Source organism: Bidens hawaiensis, unplaced genomic scaffold (genome assembly GCF_021521415.1).
Source record: "Bidens hawaiensis isolate Kalapana, Puna unplaced genomic scaffold, B.hawaiensis_p1.1 tig00031919_1, whole genome shotgun sequence".
In the NCBI taxonomy this organism is placed as follows: Eukaryota; Viridiplantae; Streptophyta; class Magnoliopsida; order Asterales; family Asteraceae; genus Bidens; species Bidens hawaiensis.
Window position 1 is genome coordinate 1 of NW_027495403.1, and position 23,983 is coordinate 23,983.

The window sequence follows — 23,983 nt, forward strand, 5'->3', positions numbered from 1 at the left end:
ACTGTGCTAACTTTCATATGTTTGTTCTTTTGTTTATTATTTAGTACAAAACTAAGTGAATAATCACTTACTCTTATCTTAATTTTTGTCAACAGAAATGGTGTAAAAGTTGCGCATTAAGCACTCTTTGACTTATTTTATTTTTTGTATTCACACATTTGTCTAGTTTGGGTAGAACATACACCGGTTCAACCCATTATTAAGTAAGATAGTCAAACTTGTCTTGACCCGAACAAAAATAACTAATAGATGCATGTTTCTGAATAGACGTGTTTTGAGCAGAAGAAAAGAAAAGAAGAGACAGCTTCAGAAGGCATCAATGATTAAAGGGTGCTAGCAGTTTGTTTTAAAAATTAAACTAACAATAAGAAACATTGCATAATTGTTCAAGTCAGTATACAACCCAGAACCACAAACTAATGTTGTTACCTTTTCATAAAAATCAATAAAAAACAATTTTTTTTTAAAACCAATTATAATCGGTTAATATCCCTAAAAATAATTTCAATAAATAATTTATGATGATTATAAACAAACACTCACCTCCAGTCGCACACACGCCCTCTTGATTGACTGTCATTGTAATAATTATAGTCTTCTGTTAACAACTGCATACATATAAAATGAGAAACAAATGGTAGTTAGATATTTGCTTTTTTGTTTGATTTTAAACCAAAATCAAATTGGTTATCCGGTTTTAAAAATCCAAACTTGATTCCAACCAAATAACAATAATGATTATTTAAGTTCAGTCATTTGACACAATCTAATTTAAAAAACAAATAATGATTAAAAGTAAACATACGTACATGTTACATGGTCTAAACTAACAAAATCTAACATAACCGATTTGAACCTAGTTTCCACTTCCGTTTGAAACTACCTGAACTCGGGTTGGTTTCGGTTTCAATCAAGAAAAAATCTTAATTATACAAAGGTTGCATATGTGCATCTATGACTTTCAATCTACAGACCTTTTATGGTAACTTTCTTGATAATTTTAGCACACATTTAACATACTTGTTTGCTATTTATATTCACTTTCTCAATAATATTTTTTATAATATGTACACAAGTTGTTTTTACTTTCTCAATTTATTTTTTATCTTCAGTTTCTTGATACATTTAGCATGCATTTGATACTTGAGCTCGGATCGATTAAAAGATCGAAACAAGGCGAGCTTTTTCGAGCTCAAGTCGTACCTGAGCCTCCAATAAATCTCGTTTAGTTATCGGGCCCGAGCTCGAGCCATGTATGGGAAACTCGTTTATCATTTTTGTACTTCTAGGTACTAATTTTGCACGACGACCAAGCTCTAGCCGAGCGTAGGCTCATTTATGGTTTTCTCAAAATATATAAACAGGTTAAATACATATATAAATTAGTTAATATATATATATATATATATATATATATAACAAACAAGCATGCCCGAGCCAAGATCAAGCTTGGAAAAAAAACTAACAATTCGAGCTCGAGCTTGAACCCTCGTAAGTTAAAACGAGCCGAGCTCGGGCTTGGATTGGCTCGTTTACACCCCTATGCTTGAGCAAATGCTTCATTTTCCAGTAACAAAAGCAGTAAGTTATCAATTGTATTTTAAGAGACTTATCTTCTTTATCCAATAAACGTGTCATATGAAGCTGAAGGACCTCCATTTTAGCATATAAAAGTGTCTTATGTACACAAGCCTGTCTAGCAAACTGCATAGATCAAAGAACAAGTAAACTCTTATGTAAATCTAATAGCAACTTCCACATAATAAGAATCTAAAAGAAGCTACTAAATCCTTAAAGACAAGGTTTGTTGGTTGTAAGTTACCAAGCCATTTGTTTTCATTACATGTTGCTTCCTATACACAAGTCCATTCACCTTTAACATATATTAGCATAATTTGTTTTAGTGAACAAATAAAAACAAATAATTATCTGCTAGAGCTTGAAAAAACAACCCACGAGTGGAGCTTGAGCTTTGGAAATATGGCTTGAAATGACGTGTGCTCGAACCCTTGTAAGTTAAAACGATAAATTGAATCATAAAAATGGAAGGTGGAATACCCTTGCCCCATGCATTTTTCCAACACCCTATTGATCTATGGCCCAAACAACAGTTTATATTTTTTTTTTTTTAAATGACCAAAACTCATTTTTGCTTATAATACATTTTGATCCGAACCAAATGTGAGACCTTTTTTTAAACGGCCCGTACTCATTTTGCTTATAGCCTATTTTAACACAAACCAAAATGTATTCTTTTTTTTTTATGGCCCGAACTGAGTAATCATCAAAACAAACATCTATCTCGAAACTAAAACAGTGGCTGAAAACAAACCAATGTAAACTTCATGGATAGTCACCGAATAATTCACCAGAGGTATTTTCATCACCACTTTTGTAAGGCCTGCTGGAATCGAACAAATCGAAAAATCTTATTTAGAATCTTCAAAATGGCAAAAATTACTAAGAAAACATACTTTCAAATATAAAATATTAAATTCATTAGAAAGATGTGAATTACCCTTACGGACCGGATTTGCCTCAAAGTTGACTCAAGTTGGAGCTTGAGTTGCCCAGTTCTTTCAGCTTCGGCAGACACACATCTTCCCCAAAAGTTGCATGTGTTTCGAACATTCTGGAACCAACACATACCAATCTTTTAGCATAGTTTTATATGTTTAATATATAAATAAATACATACCCAAAAGTTGTACATACTCTTATTTAGCTTTCTGCAACATGTACTCGTTGTAGCTGCTTTGTTATGCGATAAACTCTCGTTGAGCATGCTGTAATATAAAGATTCAATTAAAAAAAACACAAGTATATCAATTTTCTGCCATAAATAAAACATCAGTGATCAATGAAGTTCGGATCCCTATAAATCCCCAGTCGAAATCAACTTCAGTCGTATATTGGTCTCCAGTAGAATATATTGAAAAAGTCCCCGAAGATCAAGAATGTTCCTAAACAAAAAACTACGGTTAAAATCGGTCCTAATCACCATCAATCGACCAAAAAAATGATTCAGTTGTAACATACAAACCTAGGAAAGAGTTATGGCAGCCTTGAGGGGGGAAATTGAAGCTTGCAGTCGGTAGAAAGGGTCAGGGCACCTTGAATTTGTGGGTATGGATCTCACCAAACCCGGATGGTCTTTAATGGGTTATAACATCTCAATAATTTGTGAAACTCTTTCATAATCAAACAATAATTTTTATGGGCAATGGGTCTCATCAAACCCGGATAACCCTTAAACGGGTTATAACGTCTCATTTAATTATAAAATAACCCCTTAATAATCAAAGAATAATCTCCACTGGTTATGGGTACATATACATGTGTTCATGTTTGTTCATTTAAAAAAATCAACATGCTCGTGTTCGCTATATATGTTTGTTTGTTAAAAATCTAAAAAACTAAACATCTCAATTGAAAAAACTCAAACGCTAAAAAATATAATAACAAAGTAATATACATGTATTAAATTAAAACAAAACTACGTTAAAAATAAAATAAATTATCATAAAATAGCAAAACGATTAAAAACAAAAATGTGAATAAACCCCTGTAACACGGGAGGATCAAACTAGTACATATATATATTATTACTTGTTAGTATTAGTTATAATATATTATGATAAATGATTTATTTACTAAAATCCATAAAGGCATAAACAATATGTGATAACTTTAAATATTTATTCAGATATCTCATAAGTTAAACATGATCATTTCTTCAACTAAACGTTCGAGAAATAATAAATCAACTGAAATATTTAACTAGTTTTTGGTTAACGAACACATAAAATATTTACCCTCACTAGTTTTTGTCCCAACTTCCAAACCCGACCATTGTCATCCCTATTTGGTGTTGTATACCCTTCTTCACTTCTAGAGCCATCAGCCATGAGAGAGCTCTACAATTTCCATTTTTATTGTCTTTAGGATTATTGAAAAGTAAAATTAGTGTAAAACAAATATTAAGTCAAGTTAAGTCTATGATATAAAAACAATAAGTCGGTCTATTTAGTTTAGAATATTAATTTCCAAGGCATGTCCAAAGACTTGGCTAGTATTCTATAGTCAGGATTCCATGGATTCTTCCATTTGTATTGAGGTTGACCTTTTGAGATTAGTTTGACTTTTGACTATTGAGGCAGCCGTATGCATCAATGCATGCGTAACAAGTAACAACTCCATATAAGGAAACTTCCACCTAATTAAAAAAAGTCTAGAACTATAATCTATCAGATATAAAATTATAGGTTTTGTATTTAAATTTTCTAGAAACAAAAATGTTACCATGAAGAAATATGAAATTTCAAAAATAAAAATATTTAGACAATTTGTTTGAAGTTGGCAATATGTATGTACATCAATTCACCTATCCGTCTTAACCCGGAGACTACCTTTAAAATAAAACTTATCATAAGGTGAGAAAACATTATGATCTTCTTTAGGGATATGCTTGCCTAGTACATCCCGGTTATATACTTGAGATGGAGATGATAGGATGAGTTACTCTATCAGTGATCTAAATGGCCTTAAAAAAAGGTAATATGTAGCTATTTTTTTAGTTAAATGACAAAAATAATACTATGAAGTGTAAAAGAAAAAGAAAAAGAAAGATGCATCTGTTAATAGTTATTTGTAATCAATTATTTTAGTTGCTTATATATATTTCGAAGTTTAAAAAAGATATAGGCTTAACCTTTTTTCGTGTTCAATAAGTTTTTATAACCAGAGAACTACGAACACTATATATAGTGATGACCAAATACAACAATCTTAATCACGTAACTGTTAAAACTGTATAAGCATTGTCCAATTAAAATATACGTGTTAACGAAGTAACAGCCCACGACATACATATATGCATGCAAATACACGTGTTTACATAACAACCCACTACAAAATTTTGCAACATTAAAACACACCCTCTTCTAAGATAGAATTTGATGGTTGTTTGTTGAAATTGATCACGTCTCCATAATATTAATCTTGCAACGAGAAAAAACTAAAAGAGTGAGAGAAAATTATCATTACATATTAAAACACGTACACGAAATGCATGGTTCCTGTAACTTTCACAACACGTATTAAATAATATTTTCCATCTTTGATTAAAGATTATTAAAAGCTCCAAGTTAATAACTTAAAAAAGAAGGAAAAAGTCGTGGGTGGCAAGTAAACCCGGCCTGTTTCCAAACACCTGCCTTCTATCCCTTGTACGTTTTACCCAGTCCAAATATTCCAGCCAATGTTTTCAAATACTCAAATTCAATATATATATATATATATATAAACATTCATAGACACAATCATAATTCATTCATCTCTCAAAATTCAAGTTTCCAGAGTTCAATTTCGCGATTTCATCGATTTCTACTAAGGTAAGCTTTATCCTGGTTTATATGTAAAATCAATTGGGATTAACAATTTGAATTGCTTAATCTGAATTCACTAGATTTAATCTGATCAAATCCTATATTATTTATAAACTGTTGATCATAAATTTTTTATGATTATGATGAAAGTCAACGGCTATTCATGTTATTAATTTCCCTTTATCCATTTTACAGATACATAATTTTGGCGGCAAATATTTGTTTGATCAAAGATAATTAGAAGATGTTGGGAGACTTGATCACAAGTAGTCTTATGTAAGTTTTCTTTAAATCGGGCGCGTTTGGTTAATTGGTTACAAATTGTTGGATCTATAGTTTTCAATATCTGGTGTTTGGTTACGGGTGCAGGTTAGTTCTTGGATACGCGATTCCAGCTTTAGAATGTTTTAAAGCCATAGAGACACAAGGAGTAAGAAATGAAGAATTAAGATTTTGGTGTCAATATTGGTATCCACCTTGTTCCCTCACATTCAATAAATTTAATAATAATGTTTTTTTTAAAAGAAAATCGATTTTGATGGCGGATTCTTGTTTAACAGGGTGCTTGTTGCAATACTCACGGTGTTTGAAAGAGTCGGTGATATGTTCATTTCGTGGTACGCGTCAAAACTGGTTCATTTAGTTTCAAATTATTTATAAAATTCTTGATTGGAATTCATGAGCTTAAAAGGTGGAATCTTTTAACAGGATACCAATGTATGGAGAGTTAAAGCTGGCCTTGATTATCTACTTATGGTATCCTAGCACTAGGGTAATGGATTTGAAATGAAACATGACCAATGTCCAATAATATATGTTGTGTCTTTGCATATGTTGTTTGGTTGCTAAAAATGGGAACTTATGGATGCTTGCAGGGTACAGGGTTTGTGTATGAAACAATGTTGAGGCCGTTTATGGTAAGACATGAAACGGATATCGAAACGAGGTTAAAGCAGTTTAGAGACCGAGCATGGGACGTGGCGATTTACTATTGGCAGAATTCGACCGAATTAGGCCAAACAAAGATTTTTGAAATCTTTCAATATCTACTTTCTTCTAAACCATCAACCACAAAACCAACACCATCACAGGTATCAATTATCAAATGTTAATATTACCAAAAACATTTGCCCCAATAGTGTACACCTATCTATCTGTCACATTATACAGCAAAATAGTCACACAGGCCGTATGATTTGCCCATCATAATGATCGATCATACGACCCAAATGGCACCATTTTCTTCATGTCATACTCATAGTATGACATGTTAGTGGTGTCTGAATAACGTATAAGTGGTGTTTGTTTAGTCGTTTTCCAATTCAAAACTAAACAATGTGAATTAATGATTCTTGTGCAGGGTTTAAAAAATAAAGAACACCCTGGAGACGGGCGGCCCCCACCACCTCCAGTGAGTCCAACTCCAGCCATGTTCGGTTTAGAACCGAACGAGGGAAGATGGGCACCAACCGCACCACCAGCTCCCACCGGCCACCATCGTCATCATGGACATGCCGCAGAAAACAGATACGGCGTTAATCCGGCTCAACATGAACCAACTTGGCTAAGATTTAGACGGTCCATGGGACTTTAAATCATCAAAACTATTATTAGTACAGATTGTAGTTTGTAAAGAATTAGAAAAAACAAAACAAAAACAAAGAGTGTGAATTGTAATCCAATATTCGAATTCCTTTATTGATTCAATTGCTTTTGTTTCTACAAATTGGTGACAAATCAACCCGAGTATTACAATATTATCATTACCTCTTTGTTTGTTATAATCTGGAGCTTGTAGTTTCATTTTGACTAGACAGTAGAAAAAAATTGCATATTGTTACAAACCGGATGACCGCATCAGATAACCGGTTCCAAAGGCGATGAAACACGGTAGACCCACCAGGCACCAGGAGACGTAGACATCGGCCTGAGGTACGCCCATGCAGCTTGTTTCACAAGCCGGTTTCTTATCGAAATCTCATAACCCGAATTAGCGGCAAAAGAGGGGAGTTTCGGGGACTGGATGGCGGTCGAGGGGATGATGTCGCGGAGAGAGGTGTAAGAAGCTGGTTTCAGAGAAACCAGCTCGTAAGACGATGATGAAGATGACGACGACGATGATGTATTGGTATTGGTGGTGTTACTAGTGTATGAGGACGAGGAAAAAGTGTGGGGATGTTTGGTGTGCAGTATTAAAGTGGAGGGGATATCGATGGATTTTCGTCGTCGAATGATGGGGATTGATGGTGTGACAGTGTCGTCAGTGGTGACGGCGTCGACGACAGTAGCGGCGGCCATAGGTGTGTGAGGGGAATGTATATTGTGGAATTTAGTGTTATTAAGACAGCAGTGGCAAAATTGGTTTTGATGTGTAGTCCAATATACTTACACAATTGGCCAATTTCACGTTACGTGATTTAATATTTTAATGCATCCTCTTTTTAAAAGGTTATTATTTAATTATAAAACTAAGATTAATGAGTTAATTTGTTAAAAATACCGGTGATTTATGTTACTATTAAAATTGGTTAATGAGTTTATGGATTAAATTAAGTAGAAAAGGGAAGTGACATTAAACAATTGTGTGGTGGAAATTAGAATCTAGTTGGGTGGTGGGAGACTGTTCTCAGTTTAAATATATAAAACATAAAATATAAATGTATATTTTTTAGGTAGTGGGGTATCAAATGTTTCAATTTGAATATTTGATAATATTATATCTCCACGATTTTAGGATTATTATATTTTTTTTATAACGTTGTGACTGTTTAGTGTAATAAAACTTTTGGTGGATGGACGTCAAATTTCCAATTACTCAAAAGTCAAACGACAACCAGCTGTTGATAATGAAAGTAATGTCATAAAGATAAAAGTTAAAGAGAAGTTAGTTTTTATACTTTAAAGAAATGCAGCCTTAAAGGCCTTTTAAAGTTACAATCATATGATTAAATCATTTTGATTTATTGAAAAGTATCAGTTAAAGTGATATCATTTAATAGTATGAACATTCTTGAAGTCCAGTAAAAAGTTAGATTAAACAAGTCACGTTACTCAAATGATACTAAGGGAAACATTTATGTTTTGTGGTAACAATGCTTGAAGAAACATCGGATTGATAGGGGCCGTTGTTGGAGAAATCAATTGAATTTTATAACACTCTTATAAAATCATAAACACGGAAAGAAAATTTGAAGACGTCGATGGGTTAAAACTCTTGGACTTATTGGTGAGAACTAGAAGCAAGGATTTTATGGAAGAATATTTAAATGGAATATTTGTGATGATGACTTTTGAAATTGGAAAGAACAGAAGGTTTTCTTTTAACTCAAATTCTCAACTCTCTTTCTCTTCTTCTTATTATTATTATAAAAACAAACTCAAGTATTTATAAACCTAACAATCATAATTGGACTAAAACTAGAAAACTACTAAAAGATAAACCTAAACTTTCAAATAAATAAAAAACTTAAATAATAATATATTTGAGATCTCCTCTTTATCCTACCCTTGAGATCCACCTAGCCACCCTCGGTTTTATATTTAATGAATCGGGATTAAATATATCAGCCGTGTGTATGTTTGAGTAAACAGTGTTAGTTGCTTCAGCAAAGTTTTGACAATGGTGATCTATGTCTCCATATTTGCTTCACGTTTTGGGTTTGAGCCAAAATGGGATTCGGCCTATTAAGCATAATCCAAGTCTCCGAGTATCCAACTATCCAAGTGAATATCACACCAAACCTCCACACACTATATAAACATGCTAACTAACATAAGTCAAGTATTATAACATGTGGATGTGGTTATGGATACAACACTAACTTGATTGGAGGGTGACCCTTGAGGCTTGGGCCTCGGAACCCCTCATAAGTGTTTTATCACGTGTCAAACTATGGGCAAGACTTGAGAAAAGTTAGATCCAGTTCGAAATCGAGACCTTGAGAATTGTTAGATCCTATTTGTTCGGTTTTGAGACCTACTTGAGAAATATTAGAGCCCAATTTGGCTTCGAGACCAAGCTGCTAACTCTGACAATTGTTGTAGAAGTAACTCATATTGTTTGAAGCTTACTATACTTTTATAACGTCCAAATGAATATTAAAAGCTACAAAGTTGAAGATTTAAAGATTACCAACATATTTTAATTTAACCGAATTCATAAATTGAAAATAAGAATTTCAAGTTATAAAACATCTTAAAGATGAGAAGTGTATTTTTATGAACACATCCGAAGTTGGATCCTTGAAATATGGTTGAATCTAAATTGAATACGAAGGTGTTAAGTACATGACTACATATTCATGGTAAAATTCACTTGGGCACTTTTGAAATGATTAATTAGGTTCACGATAAAATTCATTTGGGCAGTTTTGAATTAACTAACTTATAACGTCCCTAAGATTTTGCATTTATGTAAACTAACTTTATAACTGCATTTGCACTTACCAATCTTATAACAGATTACACTTACCTTACGAAAGCTCACACAGAAACATTGTATTTAACTACAATCAAACAATTAAAATAAACACAATTGCCTGTATGACGGTTAGCGTCATATAAAAAACTCATCTAGACTATTTGGATATCATTAGAGGTGTCACGGTCCAGTTTCGACAGATTTTAAATCAAACCCTAAGCGAAATCGAACCATCATAAACTAGAGTCAAACAATACTAATGATGATTTGGCTCCGGTTTGGTTTAATGGTTTAGGGTTATTGGACATTTAGAAATATGCAAAATTGTAAAATAGAAAACTATCAAACGTTAAATACAAGACATCAACAAAATAGAAATATTGGATTTTAATAATCCCTATTAAATGGTATTGACCGATAATAATTCCTATTCGTTTTATCGTCACTGGCGGTCCTAAATTAAAAAAAGTTGGCCCCCAATGATCCCCCTTTAAAAATGACTTAACGACGTTATAGTTTTTTCTGAATTTCAAACCAATGTTTTAGAGCTTTTAATCGTTAGGAGGATACGAGTCGATTGGTGTAAAATTGGTATTAAAATCCAATTTTGCTAATAATAATAATAATATAAGGTGGGTTATTTTTATAATAATAATAATAATAATAATAATAATAATAATAATCATCCTAAAGGAAATGGAAATGTATATATATATGTGGGTTATCAGGTGTTTTTATATATCATATCATTCATATTCATATAACCCCAATTCACAATCGATCGAATAATAATAAATAATAATCGCATTCAGAAATCATCTCCATCGCTGCGCTTTCAGTCTTTGTGTTTCGATCCAATCCAATCCAATAGAGTCTTTGTGTTTCGATTCAATCCAATCCAATCCAATAGAATCATCGAAGAACATGGCTCAACTCAAAATGGCCTCTGCTTCTGCTGCTTTGTACTTCTTTTTCTTTGATTTGATTACTTCTTTTTCTTGCTTATTGTTACAGGAATTGATCATCAAGATTTATGCTGCAAAGATCATCTTCTTCACCACTACTTTATGCACTGCAAATATGGAGGTAAATCATCATCATCTTTATTGTTATTATTATTATTATTATTATTTCTTTCCAAGAAAGAAAGTTTTTTTTATTAAAAACAAGAACTAGAACTGGCATGTTTCATTATAGTAATAATAATAATTAAGATTTTCCCTCCAATACTTGCTTTACCAACTCACAGTCACAAAGCCTGAGACTTGCAATAACTAGTTTTTTAAGATCCATGGGCATTTTAGTCATATTGTTAGAATTTAACATACAAGCTAACAGAAGTTAATACTAATACCCATACTCGTTACAAAACTAAACCCAAACTTGTTACTTTAAAACGTTAGTACCCAAATATGTGTTACTTTATTCAAACCCATACATGTAATTGTATTTATTAAATAATACACTTATATATATACACTTTCAAAAGTTGATATGCATCATAGTTTTACATTATGAAGGGTCTTTTGTGCCACAAGATATTTGCAAATGGTCACGGATGCAAACCTATGCCTTGTTTCATTCTCGCCCACCACCGCTCATCTGAACCACAACCACTAACATCTGAGTTATAATAAATCAACTTTGTATTTGATCTACTTTATTAATAATTACGGAATTTATTGTGTGATATACTATTTACATTGTGCAGTTACCACCGTGCACTTTACACGTGCGAGGCCTATCATGAGTTTTGATTACGCATCAACAAGGTGCAGTTATATGTTGTTGGAGGCGTGGGTGGATCGAAGTTTTGGCAAAGTGGAACTACAAAACTACCACCAGGACGCTAAGTCTGTACCGATGTCTCCCAGACAAAAAAATGTCTTCTTTAATGTCATGACTTTAAAACCAATATTCTTCGATGTCTTGTTTTGTAATCTATTAATGCCATAACTGCCAGCTTTAAAAATAATGTCAAACGGGCCAATAAGGATCAAATGTATCTTAAAGCATAATATTATTTGAAAATGCATGACACTAATAAATTACACGACGAGACATCGAAAAATACACAGGATAATAATAATAATAATAATAATAATAATAATAATAATAATATTATTGTGGGTTATTAGGTGTTTTTATATAATAATTAAATAATAATAATAATAATAATCCAAGAGGAAATGTATATATATATAAGGTGGGTTATTATATTATCATATCATATTATCATTCATATTCATATAACCCTAATTCACAATCGATCGCTCGAATAATAATAATCGCATTCAGAAATCTCCATCGCTGCGCTTTCAGTCTTTGTGTTTCGATTCAATCCAATCCAATAGAATCATCGAAGAACATGGCTCAACTCAAAATTGCTTCTACTTCTGCTGCTTTGTATTTCTTTTTCTTTGATTTGATTACTTCTTTTTCTTGCTTATTGTTGCAGGAACGTTGCGCCTGTGAGTCGACACGAATTCGGTTGGTTTCGGTTACGTTCGTTACGAAGTTTAAAATTTACAATAAAAAAACATAGTAAACTTTAACTTCACAATTTACAACTCACCATGCACTACAAAGTTATATAAATGAACTGACAATAAATAAATGAGGCGAACTCGAGCTTTATAAATAGAGCTCGGCTTGTTTACACGATAGGAGAACGGTTATAACAAAAAGAAGGGCTCATTAAACAAAAGCATAACTATGCAGTCGATATCGCCGATATATCACCGATATATCAGTGATATATCGGTTATCGGTCTATTGGCGATATATTAAGCTTCAGAGCTTGAACGAGCTCAGCTTGCTGTAAGTTAAACAAGTCGGGCTCGAGCCGATTACACCCCTTAATGATAAGAAGTGGGAAAATGAATATAGCTTGTTTGAAAATGCTTCTCGGTCTTCTCATTTCCTGTCTCGAATTTCTTCTTTGTGTATTCGCTTTGCATCGTCATCTCTTCTGTTCCTTTGTCAGAATCCCGATCAACAGACCTCGATCCATCTTGTGATCAGTGTATGCAGGTGGTTGGTGGAGCCACCACATCAGTATGCCAACAATATAATTTTGCATAGCTGTCAGTCAATGAGCATACATACAATAAGAGTGTTTATTATACCGGATCTTGTTAAGATAAACAAACTGAATACTTACTTCATGAACTAAATAAATAAGTCATACAAATCGTTTTGAAAAAATAAACGTGGCTGGTTTCGTCCTGCCATGGACTCATCAGGAGAGCGGCAACGGCTCTCGACCAGTGGTGCGTTCGATGTGAAAACACATCTAGGCACCTACACTCTACAAATCACTGTGATCGTCCCGTCCCCAATGAAATCCGTACTAGCCAAGCTTTCAAGCACAAACAAGCATCTAACAAGTATGAATGGTTTATTTTTATTGTTATTGTTATGGTTATGGTTATGGTTATGGTTATGGTTATTGTTATTGTTATTGTTATTGGGTATTGGGTATTGTTTATTGTTAATTTTGTTATTTTGTTATTTGTTATTGTTATTGCTATTATTATAATACTTAGGGGGAAGGATCATTAGAGAGCCCCCCCTTCGTGAGAGAACTCCATCTGACCATTGCTAAACCCTAAAAGCTAGACCCCAAACGCTAAACCTTAAACCCTAAACCCTAAAAACTAAAAACTAAACCCTAAATCCTAGAAAAAGATCTACACTTAAAACCAATGGTTAGATAGAGTTCTCTCACAAAGGAGGAGTTCTCTCATGATGCTTCCCCTAAAGTAATATTTAGTGTGTTATTTATTTAAAATAAAAACCAACAAAACATCGGTATGCAATGTTGTTTGGCTATAAGACAGACAGACTCGTAACAGTTTCTGGGTAGGTATGGATCATACAATGTGAGCCCCAAAAAGGGAACATGTAGAGATCTGGCCACCTGCAAAAAAAAAAAAAAACAAAGAAAATTATTAGTTGACCAAGATAAGAAGAAGAAAGAAGACTTAGAAAACTGGTATCAGAAATCCCACTCCCTTTTTTAGCCGATTTACTAGAAAATTGTCACCTGAAGTTCATTAGTGTTACAATACAATTTATAATAATACTATGCAAAAACGTCTTTTTTGGTCAATTTAATTATTTATTTGGTACCACCTTATGATGACATATTGCATCTGCATTACTCTGTTCTGAAGTTTATGCCAAAACATTATGATCGCAATGAAAAAAAGGCATTGCTAAAATTTTAAAAGATTGAAGATTTTAAGTAAATGCAAAACTCACGACTTCATTTTCAGAGTTTTTACTGCAGCTTTAAACCTCACGCGCTGGCTCGAGCTCCGTTATATGACTCACTTGAGCACAAACAGATCCATATGCCAAACAAATATATATAAACAAATAAATAATCTTTAACCTAAAGTTACCTGATTTAATGTTTCATAATACTTGATATTGCTGATTCCCACCTGATTCTCATACAAAATCAACATATTTGCATTTGTTGAGACAAATTTTAGATAGCCAGTGACTTACAATGTAGGAAGACTCCTCTTGTCTTTGTTTCACTCTACCACACCAAAGTTAGAACTACAATCACAGAAAACCCGATTAAGAGGGTCCACGGGCTTGAAACCCGTAGACACTCCGATGCACAAGTCACAATGTATATGTATATGTAAATATCATGTATTGAGAAACGTGAACAAAAACCTGATCCTAAGAAAACATATAAAAAAAAAGGTAAATGATCTTATTAAAGTTACCTAATATTTTAATGTTTCTGTTTGTTGGCTCTGAAGCATACCTTTTTCTCTGCGACACTTCTTCCTCACTTTTCCCATCTACAAATCCAAAATAAATGAAAATTTTTATGCAGTAAGCTATTACAACAACTAACATACAAAACATGCCTCGTTACTTAACTTTTTAGGAGTCTTACAGCAAGCATACCGCTTGGTGTCAGCCCTCACCATCTTTTAAATTGAAATCAACCTCAACTCTCCAATAATCACAAGAACCAACATTTCGTATGCAACACAAAAACAAGGTACACAATTACTCTTCTCATACAACACAAGGGTACTAAATAAAAAGAAATGTTGAAAAGTGTAAGAAAAATACCTGAGCATATATAATCCCCACACACATACATTAGCAGGTGGCGTGACAAGAAATATGAAACATCAAAACTTCCATGGTGCTTTAACTTTAGCAACCTAAAAGAAAATAACAAACAAGGTATTAAACAAACAACAACAGGATTATGATAATTATTATACGACATAACAGAACAGAGCATTAGTAATAATATTAACGAGAATTCTTACACAAGGTTTTTTTGGTTTAGTTTCAGTAGTTTTTACAGGGCCTTGTTTTGGTTGCTTTGTCACAGATGCAGCAGGACCAAATCTTTTCACACCTTTTGTCGGATTCCTAGAATCATCGATCCGCTTTTGAGTTCGGGATGATCCAGTGACCACCCATGAAGGCTGTATGGCATAATGAAACCACATCAGCACGTATGTTAACAAATATCATGCAGATTGATATATAAATTGAGGAAAAAAAACATTTATACATATTATGAATAAAAAGTCATTATCACCTTTCGAGCAGTAGCCACCAGCTTTACATCTTCTCTTTTATCACTTTTAAGTTTGGCAACCTAAAAGAGAACATAACAAACATGATATTAAACAAACAACAAGCAGGATAATGCTAATAATATTAACATTAATAGTAATAATAATATTAATAATGAGAATACTTACAAAATCTTTTTTTAGTTTAGTTTCAGGTTTTACTTTTGGTTGCTTTGGCACGGATGTAATAGTTTTCACAGCTTTTGTAGGATTCTCAAAATAATCCATCTGCCTTTTAGTTTGGGATGATCCATATAATAATAAGGAAGGTTTTGTTGTTGATGTCTTGGAATCATGATGTTGAAATGAAGCGTTTGCAGCCTCAACAGAAGCAGATTCTGATGATGGTGCAGGCTTCAACAATCCGGATTCTGATTCTTGTTCAGTGACCACCCAAGAAGAAGGCTGTATGGAATAACGAAAACGCATCAGTATGCACATTCCAGATTCTTTTTCTTCTTCAGTGACCACCAATGAAGGCTGTATGTAATGAAACCGCATAAGCATGTCAACAAATAAATATCACGCAGACTGGAAAAAGAAAAAAAAAACTTTTTTTTTATAAAAATGATAAAACAAAGTCATTAATTTACCTTCCGAGCGGTATCCAGCAGCTCTAAAGCTTCACCTTTATCACTTGTAAGCTTAGCAACCTAAAATAGAGAGAAACATATTTAAACAAACAACAAGGATGATGCTAATTATTTTATCTCTATATCACAAAACAGAACAGAACATTAATAATATTAATAATGAGCATTCTTACAGCAGAATCATGTTTTCTAGTGGCATATGCAGGAGTGGATCTTTTTCGGGTAGCCGGAATAGAATCAAACTCTTTTTGTAGAGCGTCTAGGCGGTGGGATGCCCTCTCAAGAAACTTTTGATGATCATTATGAATCCGATGTTGTTTAGCAACCTAAAAGAACATAACAAACAGTAGTATTATATCACATAACAAAGCATATGTTATTATTATTATTATTATTACAACATGAATCTAGATAATAAAAATATTTATTCGTTTACCTTTCGAGCATTATCCAACAGCTTTAAAAGTGTGCTGTTATCACTTGTAAGTTTAGCAACCTAAAATAGAGAAAAGAACATATAACAAACAGGAAATTAAACTAACAACAAGGATGATGCACAAAACAGAACGCTAATAATATTAAAGAGAACTCTTACAACAAGGTCTTGTTTTTTTGTGGCATATGCAGTAGGAGTGGATCTTTCTCGGGTAGCGGGAGTAGTGCCATAATCCTTTTGTAGAGCATCTTGGCGGCGGGATGCCTCCTCAAATAATAATAATAATAATAATAATAATAATAATAATAAAGATTTACCTCCATATTTGCAGTGCATAAAGTAGTGGTGAAGAAGATGATCTTTGCAGCATAAATCTTGATGATCAATTCCTGTAACAATAAGCAAGAAAAAGAAGTAATCAAATCAAAGAAAAAGAAGTACAAAGCAGCAGAAGCAGAGGCCATTTTGAGTTGAGCCACGTTCTTCGATGATTCTATTGGATTGGATTGGATTGAATCGAAACACAAAGACTCTATTGGATTGGATCGGATCGGATCGAAACACAAAGACTGAAAGCGCAGCGATGGAGATGATTTCTGAATGCGATTATTATTTATTATTATTCGATCGATTGTGAATTGGGGTTATATGAATATGAATGATATGATATATAAAAACACCTGATAACCCACATATATATATACATTTCCATTTCCTTTAGGATTATTATTATTATTATTATTATTATTATTATATAAAAACACCTAATAACCCACCTTATATTATTATTATTATTATTATTATTAGCAAAATTGGATTTTAATACCAATTTTACACCAATCGACTCGTATCCTCCTAACGATTAAAAGCTCTAAAACATTGGTTTGAAATTCAGAAAAAACTATAACGTCGTTAAGTCATTTTTAACGGGGGACCATTGGGGGCCAACATTTTTTAATTTGAGACCGCCAGTGGCGATAAAATGAATATGAATTATTATCGGTCAATACCATTTAAAAGGAATTATTAAAATCCTATATTCCTTCTTATTATTATTATTATTATTATTATTATTATTATTATTATACTATGCATTTTTTTTAATGTCTCATTGTGTAATCTATTAGGGGGTGTTTGTTTTTTCTTCAAACATCTTCAAGGGAGCTTATGTCTGCAGGCGCGCAGACGTCACCCTTGAAGACTGTTTGTTTTTTTTTTTAAACAGATCTGAACACATCTTATTTCCTCTTCAAAAATAAGACATGATCTCATTCTTATAACATCTTCACAAAACCCTACTCCCTCATATACGCACACAACATCAGACGGCGCTCCTCCACCTCCTCCATTATTCCATATCTGTTCAATCACCATGACTCCACGAGAGTGATGAGACACCGTCTTTGACCACCTCCGGTCCCCGCTCTCCACGACCATAGTCTGTCCCCATCTCCGGGATCCAGCCGCCGACACACACAACATGAAAACACATAAGTTACTATGTTCTTGTTTGTGGTAGATCTATCCTTAGAAAAGGGTGAAGTCCATAGATAGAACTTAAAAGTTTCTCAGCCACTCATCATCACTCAACTCGAGATCAACAGACAAAGAAACAACAGAAACAACATAATAATATATTACTACGTTCTTGTTTGTTAATTACATCTGTTAGATTGGTTCATTACAGATTTATTAGATTGAACATTTTTTATAAGATTTCAGATATCCGGTTTACTATCCGAACGGATATCCGAAATTTTGGATACACGAACTTCGGATATCCGAAATTTCTGATTCGGATTCGGATTCGGATAGTGAAATCCACTATCCGAAAGGTTCGGATATCCGACTATGAACACCTCTAGTACGTGCCATCATAACTACAATAAAAACATAATAATAGATATTCAATGTTTTACTGCTCAAATAAACACATAATTAAGATAGTTTTCCTCAAATTTCCAATTCAAAAACATAGTAACACCGTTAACTCACTACCTAGCTGTAGCTGCCTAGTGTTGTTAGCTTTAATTAAAGCAGATTCAACATTATCACCACATTTAGATTTTCACCATGCTCTTAGTTTTGCACGACAATATATAGGCATGAAATACTTCAATGCGTGGAAGTTGTAATTCAAAATAATGTACTTTGAGTTTATTTCACTATTTGTGTTTTTAAACTTGGTTTTATTATTATATTTTCTATGTAACTTGAATAAATGACTTCTATCTTGTGAGATAAGTTTGACAGTTACATATTTTCAGTTTATGCAGACAGTATCAGCTTATAAAAACAAACAGTCTTATATTTTCAGCTTGCAGATCTTCATACCACATCTTCAGTTGCAGACATGAAAACAGATGAAATCAGCTTGCAGACAGTTTATGTCTGCAAAAACAAACAGCACCTTAGTGTCATGTCTTTTCAAATAATATTATGTTTTAAGATACATGTGATCCTTATTGACCCGTTTACAAGACAATTAACGGATTGTCAGTGACATTGATTGTTTATGTGGAAATCACATTGACTTTAAAAGAAACTATTTCCATACACTAATGAAAGTTATTGATTGATGTGATGGAAAAAGGTTTAGATGTATTCGTGTGGGTTTCTTACTTCGTAAGATTGAATATCATGCTAATTATATGTTTTATCATTTTTATTTCTATTTTGTCTATTTTTATTTTAAAAAATGTTGGTACGGTAACTAACGTAACCGAAACCGATCAAACTCACGTCGATTCACTGACACAACGCGTGGACCGACAATACTCGGGTTTTATTTTACTAAACGAATGTTTTTTTGTTTTATTTTTTGTATGAATTCGGGTCTGAAACCGTCTGAATTCGCGTAGACACCTGGGACCGAGAACGCCCAAGTTTTCTAACGCCCGGATTTTACTGATCGAATAAACGGAATTTTAACAAAAAAAATTAATGTGTTAATCTTGTTATATGTTAACTGGCCACTTGCGGCAACTCAGTGGTCCACCCTTTTTTCTTTTTTATCAAATAATTTTTTTTCTTTTTTGGTTTTTCAGTTATTACTATTATTAGAACAACTAGCTGAATTCGCATTGGTTTGCGTCCGCAATGCGTTGGTTATTATTATTTTTAGTTCATCGAGTTTTTTTAATGCCATGGCGTTCGATGCTTATCGAATTTGCATTGCTTCGCAGCCTCATTCAAGATTTTTTATGTTCGTAACGGTTTTTATTGCTTAGTTTTTTTTAGTTTCGGTGCCGTAAACTGAAACCGGCCAAATTCGTGTCGGTGCGCCACCGCAACGCGTTTTTTATCAGCCCGCGCAACGCGCCGGTGTAGTACCTGTTTATTTTAAAAGTTGACAGACGTATGACAATAATAGATTACAAAACAAGACATCGAAGAATATTGGTTTTAAAGTCATGATATTAAAGAAGACATTTTTTTGTTTGGGAGACATTGGTACAGACTTAGCTTCCTGGTGGTAGTTTTGTAGTTCCACTTTGCTAAAACTTAGATCCACCCATGCCTCCAACAACGTATAACTGCACCTTGTTGATTCGTAATCAAAACTCATGATAGGCCTCGCACGTGTAAAGTGCACGGTGGTAACTGCACAATGTAAATAGTATATCACGCAATAAATTCCGTAATTATTAATAAAGTAGATCAAATACAAAGTTGATTTATTATAACTCAGATGTTAGTGGTTGTGGTTCAGATGAGTGGTGGTGGGCGAGAATGAAAGAAGGCATAGGTTTGCATCCGTGACCATTAGCAAATATCTTGTGGCACAAAAGACCCTTCATAATGTAAAACTATGATGCATATCAACTTTTGAAAGTGTATATATATAAGTGTATTATTTAATAAATACAATTACATGTATGGGTTTGAATAAAGTAACACATATTTGGGTAATAACGTTTTAAAGTAACAAGTTTGGGTTCAGTTTTGTAACGAGTATCGGTATTAATATTAACTTCTGTTAGTTTGTATGTTAAATTCTAACAATATGACTAAAATGCCCATGGATCTTAAAAAACTACTTATTACAATTATTATTTTATTGTTATTAATTAACATGTAATAAATAAGAACTTTGGCGACGTAGAGCTACCATTGGTCCAAGTGGAGGAGGACAAACATTTGGGCCACGTCATCTATATATATATATATTGGTTTTTTGTATCTTGTACCGTAACAAACGTGACTTAAACCGACGAGATTCACATCAATTATCCGCCACAACATCCGGGTGTCGGCTCACAGCCGCAATGCTCGGCTTTTACTAACTTCCAGGTGTTACCTACTGATTCGTTTTAGTTTCGATTTCGTAACGAACGTAACCGAAACCGACCAGATTCGTGTCGACTCACAGCCGCAACGTTCGGGTTTACCAATACTTGCTTTACCGACTCACCGCTGCAAAGCCTGAGACCGGCAACACTCGGCTTTTACCAATACTTGCTTTACCAACTCACCGTCGCAAAGCCTGAGACTGGCAACACTCGGGTTTAACCAACACCCAGATTTTGATGACCGAATAAATATTGTTATAAATATTTTATTTTTTTACATGTTAACTTAACGAAATTATTTTGAGATTTTCAACCGCTAGTAAAACGAAAAGGTTGGTAAAACTTGGGAGTTAGTAAAACCCTAGCGTTGTCGGTTTCGTGCATTGCAGGGGTGAGTCGAAGCCCGTGCGTTACTGCATTGGAAAAAAAATAAGGTGACGTGTCCCAACTGTTTGTTCGCCACTTGGACCAGTGTTAGCTTTGCGTCACCAAAGTTTCCAACTCTGAGGCTACTTCTTTCATTGTTGGCCTATTTTTCCCATACAAATTTAAGCATCGCATTGCTAAATTAGCTACTTCCATCAACACATCTCTACCACCCTCTCTCACCATCGTTGCATCAAAAATAGACATCACACGTCCTTCTTCAAAAGCCATTATAAAATGTGTAGCCAAGCTTCGGTTTCCACCATATCTACTTAAACAAATCGGCTTTTCTCCTGTTAAAAGTTCAACCAACACAACTCCAAAACTATAAACATCACTTTTTTCAGTAAACTGACTAGACTGAAAGTACTCCGGATCTAAGTACCCGATGGTCCCTTGGACCAAAGTGGTTAGGTGAGTTTCACCTATTGACACAAATCTTGAAGTTCCAAAGTCGGATATTTTAGCTCTATACTTTTCATCCAAAAGTATATTAGTAGATTTAATGTCCCTATGGTAGATTGGAACTGAAGTTGCCGAATGTAAGTAAGAGAGGGCTCCTGCTACTTCTGTAGCTATTTGTAACCGCATATTTAAAGAAAAGAAAACTTCAATATTCTCATCATGAATACGCGCATACAAGGTCCCATTTGGAATGAACTCTGAAACTAGTATCGGAACATCGGTCTCTAAGCAAAATCCCAATAGTTTGACCACATTTCTATGGTTGACTTGTGAAAGAACAACCATCTCATTAATGAATAGATTTAGTTGACTTTGGTCAACCGCCTTTGACTTCTTGACCGCTACAATCCTTCCATCGGTCAACATGCCTTTGTATACCGTACCTTGGCCTCCTCGGCCAATAATTCTATTCTCATTAAAGTAATCTGTTGCTTTTTCCAACTCATTGGATGTGAAAAGCTTGGTTCTATTAACTAAACCTTCATTACCCGATTCTTGTTGTTTTAAAAGTAGACCCCCGTTGCGCTCAAAAAATATTTTTTTTCGTCTTTTGTCTTTGGCTCTTCGTATCACTTTGAACAGCACAAAGCCTATGGCTGTAAGAATTAATACCAGTAAACTTATGCCAACACCTAAAGATTAAAAGCCAAGAAAAATATGAATTAATATGCATATCAAGAAAAATTAAAGCACAAAATAGTCTTGAAAGAACGAGAAGATCAACCTTTAGAACTTTGATGGTTCACTAAGTTTTAAGTCCAAACTGAAGTGATTTGGTTCAAACTAAACTGAAAACAAAAGTGGAATGATCAAGTATTACCTAGAAAAATAGCACGAGATGATGATGACTTGGCGCCGCCATTGTGAAAGTGATGATCACAAATAAAGGTCCTTACATTCCGTACTTATTAATATAGGATATCAAATACAAAGTTGATTTATTATAACTCAGATGTTAGTGGTTGTGGTTCAGATGAGCGGTGGTGAGCGAGGAGGAAAGAAGGCATAGGTTTGCATCCGTGACCATTTACAATATTCCGTGGCATAAAAGACCCTTCATAATGTAAAACTATGATGCATATCAACTTTTGAAAGTGTATATATATAAGTATATTATTTAATAAATACAATTACGTGTATGGGTTTGAATAAAGTAACACATATTTGGGTACTAACGTTTTAAAGTAACAAGTTTGGGTTTAGTTTTGTAACGAGTATGGGTATTAGTATTAACTTCTGTTAGCTTGTATGTTAAATTCTAACAATATGACTAAAATGCCCATGGATCTTAAAAAACTAGTTATTGCAAGTCTCAGGCTTTGTGACTGTGAGTTGGTAAAGCAAGTATTGGAGGGAAAATCTTAATTATTATTATTACTATAATGAAACATGCCAGTTCTAGTTCTTGTTTTTAATAAAAAAAACTTTCTTTCTTAGAAAGAAATAATAATATTAATAATAATAATAATAATAATAATAATAATAACAATAAAGATGATGATGATTTACCTCCATATTTGCAGTGCATAAAGTAGTGGTGAAGAAAATGATCTTTGCAGCATAAATCTTGATGATCAATTCCTGTAACAATAAGCAAGAAAAAGAAGTAATCAAATCAAAGAAAAAGAAGTACAAAGCAGCAGAAGCAGAGGCCATTTTGAGTTGAGCCATGTTCTTCGATGATTCTATTGGGTTGGATTGGATTGAATCGAAACACAAAGACTCTATTGGATTGGATTGGATCGAAACACAAAGACTGAAAGCGCAGCGATGGAGATGATTTCTGAATGCGATTATTTTTTATTATTATTCGATCGATTGTGAATTAGGGTTATATGAATATGAATGATATGATATATAAAAAAACCTGATAACCCACATATATATATACATTTCCATTTCCTTTAGGATGATTATTATTATTATTATATAAAAACACCTAATAACCCACCTTATATTATTATTATTATTATTATTAGCAAAATTGGATTTTAATACCAATTTTACACCAATCGACTCGTATCCTTCTAACGATCAAAAGCTCTAAAACATTGGTTTGAAATTCAGAAAAAACTATAACGTCGTTAAGGCATTTTTAACAGAGGACCATTGGGGGCCAACTTTTTTTAATTTGAGACCGCCAGTGGCGATAAAACGAATATGAATTATTATCGGTCAATACCATTTAAAAGAAATTATTAAAATCCTATATTCCTTATTATTATTATTATTATTATTATACTATGCATTTTTTTAATGTCTCATTGTGTAATCTATTAGTGTCATGTCTTTTCAAATAATATTATGTTTTAAGATACATGTGATCCTTATTGACCC

General features: G+C 33.4%; 4 protein-coding genes and 1 long non-coding RNA gene across 5 annotated transcripts; 1 reads left to right on the forward strand and 4 right to left on the reverse strand.

The window, feature by feature from the left end:
• Window positions 1-1,527: 1,527 nt before the first annotated feature.
• On the reverse strand, window positions 1,528-3,118 carry LOC143582752 (uncharacterized). Its single transcript, XR_013144038.1, has 4 exons — window positions 3,044-3,118; window positions 2,699-2,786; window positions 2,519-2,632; window positions 1,528-1,704 (listed from the first exon to the last, which is right to left on the reverse strand). It is a non-coding gene; the product is annotated as an uncharacterized LOC143582752 (long non-coding RNA).
• Window positions 3,119-5,203: 2,085 nt separating this feature from the next.
• On the forward strand, window positions 5,204-7,215 carry LOC143582754 (putative HVA22-like protein g). The gene is made up of 8 exons (XM_077065245.1): window positions 5,204-5,393; window positions 5,583-5,663; window positions 5,757-5,855; window positions 5,948-6,004; window positions 6,096-6,159; window positions 6,263-6,478; window positions 6,748-7,012; window positions 7,051-7,215. Exons 2-7 carry the CDS (start codon window positions 5,632-5,634, stop codon window positions 6,979-6,981), a joined length of 702 nt encoding a protein of 233 aa, XP_076921360.1. The 5' UTR covers window positions 5,204-5,393; window positions 5,583-5,631; the 3' UTR covers window positions 6,982-7,012; window positions 7,051-7,215.
• A 7,553-nt stretch (window positions 7,216-14,768) lies between these two features.
• On the reverse strand, window positions 14,769-15,935 carry LOC143582757 (uncharacterized). Its single transcript, XM_077065249.1, has 4 exons — window positions 15,564-15,935; window positions 15,398-15,457; window positions 15,120-15,281; window positions 14,769-15,008 (listed from the first exon to the last, which is right to left on the reverse strand). Exons 1-4 carry the CDS (start codon window positions 15,933-15,935, stop codon window positions 14,976-14,978), a joined length of 627 nt encoding a protein of 208 aa, XP_076921364.1. The 3' UTR covers window positions 14,769-14,975.
• Window positions 15,936-16,046: 111 nt separating this feature from the next.
• On the reverse strand, window positions 16,047-17,900 carry LOC143582758 (uncharacterized). Its single transcript, XM_077065250.1, has 5 exons — window positions 17,775-17,900; window positions 16,781-16,852; window positions 16,623-16,730; window positions 16,464-16,523; window positions 16,047-16,353 (listed from the first exon to the last, which is right to left on the reverse strand). The coding sequence occupies exons 1-5, from the start codon at window positions 17,898-17,900 to the stop codon at window positions 16,147-16,149; spliced, it is 573 nt and encodes a 190-aa protein (XP_076921365.1). The 3' UTR covers window positions 16,047-16,146.
• Window positions 17,901-21,229: 3,329 nt separating this feature from the next.
• Window positions 21,230-22,536, reverse strand: LOC143582760 (wall-associated receptor kinase-like 2). The gene is made up of 2 exons (XM_077065251.1): window positions 22,467-22,536; window positions 21,230-22,278 (listed from the first exon to the last, which is right to left on the reverse strand). The coding sequence occupies exon 2, from the start codon at window positions 22,010-22,012 to the stop codon at window positions 21,230-21,232; it is 783 nt and encodes a 260-aa protein (XP_076921366.1). The 5' UTR covers window positions 22,013-22,278; window positions 22,467-22,536.
• Window positions 22,537-23,983: the final 1,447 nt, after the last annotated feature.

Excerpts from the sequence above, each read along its gene's own strand:
- LOC143582754 (XM_077065245.1), top strand. The coding sequence starts at position 5,632 with ATGTTGGGAGACTTGATCACAAGTAGTCTTAT. Across the intron at positions 5,664-5,756 it reads TTGATCACAAGTAGTCTTAT|GTTAGTTCTTGGATACGCGA; the intron begins GTAAGTTTTCTT and ends TTACGGGTGCAG. Across the intron at positions 6,479-6,747 it reads CAAAACCAACACCATCACAG|GGTTTAAAAAATAAAGAACA; the intron begins GTATCAATTATC and ends ATTCTTGTGCAG.
- LOC143582757 (XM_077065249.1), bottom strand. The coding sequence starts at position 15,935 with ATGCGGTTTCATTACATACAGCCTTCATTGGTGGTCACTGAAGAAGAA. Across the intron at positions 15,458-15,563 it reads CTAAACTAAAAAAAGATTTT|GTTGCCAAACTTAAAAGTGA; the intron begins GTAAGTATTCTC and ends GTTCTCTTTTAG. Across the intron at positions 15,009-15,119 it reads CTAAACCAAAAAAACCTTGT|GTTGCTAAAGTTAAAGCACC; the intron begins GTAAGAATTCTC and ends ATTTTCTTTTAG.
- LOC143582758 (XM_077065250.1), bottom strand. The coding sequence starts at position 17,900 with ATGGTCGTGGAGAGCGGGGACCGGAGGTGGTCAAAGACGGTGTCTCAT. Across the intron at positions 16,524-16,622 it reads CAAAAAAACAAGACCTTGTT|GTTGCTAAACTTACAAGTGA; the intron begins GTAAGAGTTCTC and ends TCTCTATTTTAG. Across the intron at positions 16,354-16,463 it reads TGTTGGATAATGCTCGAAAG|GTTGCTAAACAACATCGGAT; the intron begins GTAAACGAATAA and ends ATGTTCTTTTAG.
- LOC143582760 (XM_077065251.1), bottom strand. The coding sequence starts at position 22,012 with ATGTTGACCGATGGAAGGATTGTAGCGGTCAAGAAGTCAAAGGCGGTT.